The 6,053-nt window shown below is 32.9% G+C and overlaps 1 protein-coding gene across 1 annotated transcript in view; it reads left to right on the forward strand.

Annotated features, from left to right (window-relative positions):
- The window catches only part of LOC142327486 (uncharacterized), a 157,637-nt gene extending 152,696 nt beyond the window's left edge, over positions 1–4,941 (forward strand). The window contains exon 2 of the mRNA XM_075370598.1: positions 1,753–4,941. Coding sequence (XP_075226713.1) covers positions 1,760–4,282 — 2,523 coding nt within the window. The 5' untranslated portion in view covers positions 1,753–1,759 and the 3' untranslated portion in view covers positions 4,283–4,941. The remainder of the gene's footprint in view (positions 1–1,752) is intronic.
- Positions 4,942–6,053: the final 1,112 nt, after the last annotated feature.

Consider the following 6,053-nt stretch of genomic DNA (forward strand, 5'->3'; position numbering starts at 1 on the left):
CATTTTATTAATATTGATCAAAGCCATTACTAACCCCATATGTAGAAATTTTTTGAACCGTTTTCTAAGAATTTATATTTTGTCAGTCCGGAGACATTATCAAAATACAGGCCAACACACGTACGTACGTACATACATCTTCTGAAAGTTTCTATGATTTATATTTTTGAACTAAGGGGGTCTTGAAACGTTGATATTTGTAAAAAACCCGTATCAAAAATTTAGCGTTTATAATAATGCTGCTGTAGTACAATGAATTTGTAGCCGGGAAAATAAAAATTAATTATTTTTTTCATCATCGTAAGATGGTACTAAACAAAGACGAGATATATTTAAAGTCGAAAGGAAAGAATCAACACCTCTTCAATATTCTATGATCACGCAGCAGTGAAATATTTTCCTTTGTTTTGTTAAATACTGTCGTCATATGAAAGTCTAGTTTTTTTTTTTTGAAATGACGGGCATCGACTGCTTTGATCATTTTGTCGTGTGAGAATGGACATTTGTAGCGTATGAAAAATGCCATGCTTGCCCGGGATTCGAACCCAGAACTCCGGATAAAAGGCTGAGACTCTACCACTCCGCCCCGGAGATCGGCATTTAAATTTTACATTATTGGCTATATTTTTTTAACGCTATTTATTGTTGTAATGAAAATAACAATACAGCTATGACAAAATACCTCTATTCTGTCAAGTGATACGGCCGATAAATTATAACAGCTCTTGCAATCGTTCTTAACTAAAAAAAAAAAATCGCAACATATTCTTACTATGAAAACTTCTTAGTTATAAAAAATTTCGTACCTTAGCTGTTTATAAATTATTAAATACTTTTAATAGTGCTCGGTTAAAATTTTTGATGGCGTATTTACTGAACGAAGCATTTATCATTTCTCGTGAAGATAATAGAAATCGATTGAATTGAAACTAAAAATGAAACTTGAAGCTTTGCAGCCGTTCTAATTACGGGTCTCCGCCAGATTATACTATTTCTTTTCTTAATGAGTGCTGTGCAGTCCGTTGAATTAGTGAACAATAAGCAAATCCTTACGGCCCAATTAGACGAGATGTCATGTATGACATGCAAATAAGGTGTAGTCTTGTACAGACTCCGACTGTCTATTCCTGAGACGTACCGTTAATTGAACCCCGACTACCAAAGTACATCGGTCTAGTTTTCAAATCCGTATCCGTCGTCCACAAACTTTTATTAGGATTTATACCTCAAAATCAACTGTTAAACAACTGATTTTTCGATGACGAGTTAATCGCTAGATCAACCCTGTGTACGAGGCTAACAAAGCCTCGTACTACTTTTAACAAAGTTTTATAGGCTAAATAGCTATATTTAGAAAATTAAGTATAAGCGCGTTACTTTAAGTTTAATAATAGTTGAGTGCAAGAAAACAAGTGTTTTTTACAAAAGAATTTCTCCGAGAGAAACATAATATGTAGCGTAAATAAATAACAAAATAATAAAGTAGATAAATACGTTGGCTTATGCATCGTGAAAGAAAGAAATATTATTGTGCAACAATCTTGGTTGCTTTATATTTGTTATCGTATTCCTACTTCTGCTCTTATCTAAACTAACCGAGACTGTTAGTACGACGATATTATAATTATCTATTCGATTGAAGTGTGTAGGTAGAAATAGATTAACAAATATAAATAAAGATTAAATAATATAAATTAAATTATTTTAAAATTTGTACGTTAATTAAAATGTATTCCTTTATTTCTGTTTCAGACTTCAGATGGATGGAAAGTTAAAGGCGTTAGAAAAAGAATTGGAGCAGACCCGCATCGCTCTCTGTTGGCAGAGAACACGGTGTCACCATTTAGTATCAGCGTTAACCATCAAACTGGAGCAAAAAGAGGCCGAAGTTAAATCGTTATCCACTTTAAGAGACACGCAACTCAGTCAAATATTACGCGCATTATTGAATTTAGAAGCCCGTTTACGTCGAGAACAAAGAAGTATTCGAGCCCAGCTAGGCAGCAGGGACGCTATAATAAGAGAACAACAAAATGAAATCGCTCGTTTAAAAAAATTAATCGAACCCCAACGGCGATCGGTGAGTCCACCGGAAAGTTTACAGAGCGGTAGTAACGATTTCGAACGCCACGTTAAACCCGATCTGATAAGTTCTCTTGGAATTTGGAATAACGGTCAAAAAAGTACTAAAACATTTTCTGTGTCGGAAAAACAGCAGAATGATTATTCGTTAATTAGCGTCGGTAACAGCTCTTTAACGCCGTCGTTATCGACAGATATTTCTGAATCGTCCGCGACGACCGTAATTCAAGTAAGTAAAATAAAAAATACGGAATCGGACCCTGTAATACAAAAAAGTATTACGAGAACAGATATCGAATGTAATGATTTTCATTCGAGAGATTTTTCTAAAGAAAGTAGTTCAAATTATACAGTAAACAGTATCGATAGCGAAAATATCGGCATTAGTAACAATATTAGTAATAACAATATCGATAACAGTAATAAAATTAACGACAAAGATGTCACACCGTATAATTCGTTAAAAATAAATGACGATTATGAAAGTAATATAATAAAGTACGATATCGAGGAATTTAGACCCCCTTCCGTAGATATTTCAATACCTGAAAGCGCCGATTCGTTTACTGTAATACATGATATATCAAAAATACCTGAAACGATAACGCCACCGGAGGAATTTTCAGAAAATGAATCGAAACACCTACCGCCGAGCGCATTGTTACACGAGATGCAAGTGCAGTCTAAATCGGGTAAAAATGAATACCACGATAATCCGGTTTTAGAATGCGTAAACCAGATACTTCTTCGCGATCAAGAAGAATTTTTGGAGGAGCAAAGAGTTTTAAGGATGAGGGAAATCGACAAAAGTAAAAATGAAATTCAAAACTTAAATCGTAGCAAAAGTAGAGAAGATTTAACCGCGTATAATCACAGTCCGATTAAAGATAAATCGGTATCGCCGAATAAAAAATTAGCTCAAAATTATCAAGATAAACCGTGCTTGATGGCCTCTACACAACTAAAATTAGCGGGCAATGTTAACTTTGAAGAAAACATTCACAGTAACGAGTTATTTAATCGCGAAACGAAACTTAAACCGTGCAATAATACGACGAAACATTCACCGCAATCAAAACCAGTAATACCTCCGGCGTTACCTCCGAAACCGTTACGATTACTTCACAAAAAATCGTCTACTACAGATTTTAATAAACAAGAAAACACAAAAATTAAACAACCTATACAATTACAATCGCATTTAACTATAAATCCGCAGAAATTTGAGCTTAATATTCGACCAAATTTAGAAATAATCGGTAAATCGTCACCCGCACTTCCTGAACCGACTTCCGACAGCGAATTATATGTAATATCAAATTCTGCATTAGACGATGAAATTTTACAACAGATTCAAGGAAGAAATATAAATAATTGCGTCGAATTAAAAAAAGTATTTAATCCGGAACCGAAAAAATCATCTACAGAAATCAAAACTCACGCGGCGATCCATTTTCCATCTCCGTCAAAAAAGAAAGAAAATCATAATAATCAAGATAAATTATCGAGTTCGAATTCGTTAACAAATGTTACGGAAAAAAGAAAAACTAACAGTTCAGGTAAATCACCGGTTAAGAATTCTAATACCGCGACTAATATAACAAATAATAGTAATAGCAATAATAATAGTAATAGTAATAATAACAATAATACTGCTGTACCGCAAGTCATAAAAGTCGCATCACCGGTGTCATCTCTTTTAGCGACTGTAGAATCCATTACGAACGAACAGAACGATAACGCAATATCTCAAAGCGTTTTACAAATCGTTCAACGTTTTGAACATCTTGGTCACGTTGAAAAATCACAAACCGTTGTTAACAACGACGAAGATGGGAATAACGCGTTAAGAAAAAATTTTGAAGAATTTCGTTTAGATGAATGCGATATGGATGCCCTTTGTTCGACGACGGATGAAGACGGAAGAGCTGAAGCCGACGGAGCTGAAAATCGATTAAACATTAATATAAATACGACAACGCCTGCCGTGACTGTTATGCCGTCAGAAGCCGGTGTAAGTTATGAAAATTTTCTTGAAGCGACTGGTCTCAGTCAAAAATCTATAATGACTCCGTCAAGAATATTTAGTAATCATAGAAATGTTTTAAAACCCAAAGACATAAAACACAGAAGTCGTGTAAAAGCAGCAGCTACCGTATCAAACCCGACGGTTAGGTACTGGACTGAACCTTTTTTGTAAATTTAGCGGTTCATGTAGTTCGTCAAAATATTTGAAGAACGTTTGAATTTTAATTTATTTGATAATATAATCAGAATAAATCATAACTAAGAAAATAGCATTAAATTATAAAAGAAAGTTTCTTCTAGAAGAAATACTATGCGGCTGAACTGTTTCTTTGGAACGTTTTGTCCCTGATGCGGTTACAGGTTATTAAAATTTTTTTAAATATTCTATGGAACATCATACCCTTCCTCGTTAATTGAAGTGGTTTTTGCCATATCTTGCGTACATTAATAAAATTATTAACGACAAAACTGTAATGTTCGTAAAATGTTTGAACTCAACATTTCAACATTAAATGTTATTGTCGACTCTCTTATCGTACAATTTAATTATACCCACAAATATCACAATACAAACTCAGATTTAATAAATACGGACGCTTCAAACATAAAACCAAAATAAAAAGCGTACAGTAAGTCAAATTGTATCTTAAAGATATTAGATAATACTATAAAAATTAAAGAAATTAAAAACTTGAAGATGGAATTGCAGATAGATACCTCAATAAAATATTGTGGTGAGGCATCACCAGAAACAAAAAAAGTGTAGACCATTTGCTGATTGATTTGGAAGTTGAGAGTTCCAGCGTCCAACTCCTAGTAAAGTCAGTTATTTTTACACGGATTTGAATACTAGATCGTGGCTACCGGTGTTTTTTTGGTGGTTGGGTTTCAATTAACTACACATCTTAGGAATGGTCGAACTGAGACCGTACAAGGCTACACGTCATTTTCACTCATTCATATCATTCTCATTCATCCTCTGAAGTAATCCAAATCAGAGTAGTACAAATTTAAAATAAACCGGTTTCATGAGTTGCTAATGTAAAAATTTAAGTAAAAAAAAACAATGATTTCTTATAATACTTCCTAAATCACATCTCAGCGATACACCACGCAAGAATGAAGACAAAAAAAGGAACTTTAAAAAAAAAATTTTAAACCGCATCTAATGAAAACAACTAACTTTTAAGACCTTTTAGAAATTTTTAAGTAGATATAGACAAGACAATTAGGATAGACATTAGGCAACAGGTTGAGCAGTTTAGGGAAACGCAAAGTAAAGAATTATTCATAGGATTTCATTATTATCCTGAACTAGTATGACATGGATTCAATATTGTCAACCTACCTGAAAAAAAAACAATGGGATTACCTTTTACATGACTACCTCTAATAACAAAGTTCCTCAAAACTTCTTCTTATTTCTGATTTTGACCGTTTTCATATCTTTTGATATGACTTTTTGATCTGTTCTTTTTTTCTCTTCCTCCTGCATTCTTTCATTACTTTCATTAAATCCTTTTTTCTTTCTTTCTTTCATCTTACCAGATATTTTTTGTCCTTTTCTTTTCTACAACCTAGAAACCTTTAAATCTTAATTTTTCCTCTAAAAGTTTTTTCCATAATGTCTTCCTTTTTAATGCTTATTTCTTGTTTATCTTTTTTAACTAATTTCATCCATTTGCTAACTGTTACAACAATTCTGGGATTAGTGCTGATACGTTCAAATATTTTCATAATTAATCTGTCCTCTGGCAATGTTTGGATTAAATGTCTATAATATTTACTCTTTTACTACTCTTCTTTTTCTAATTGTATCTTAATAGTTTTTCATTTTCCAAATAAATTCCTTTGTTACATCTTTTTCTAAACTCTTTTTTTCTTTAATATAGGTTCTTTAGTATCTTTCTTAGAATTTTCCTTTCTTTATTTCCAATTCCTCT

Source organism: Lycorma delicatula, chromosome 7, assembly GCF_047948215.1.
Source record: "Lycorma delicatula isolate Av1 chromosome 7, ASM4794821v1, whole genome shotgun sequence".
NCBI lineage: Eukaryota > Metazoa > Arthropoda > Insecta > Hemiptera > Fulgoridae > Lycorma > Lycorma delicatula.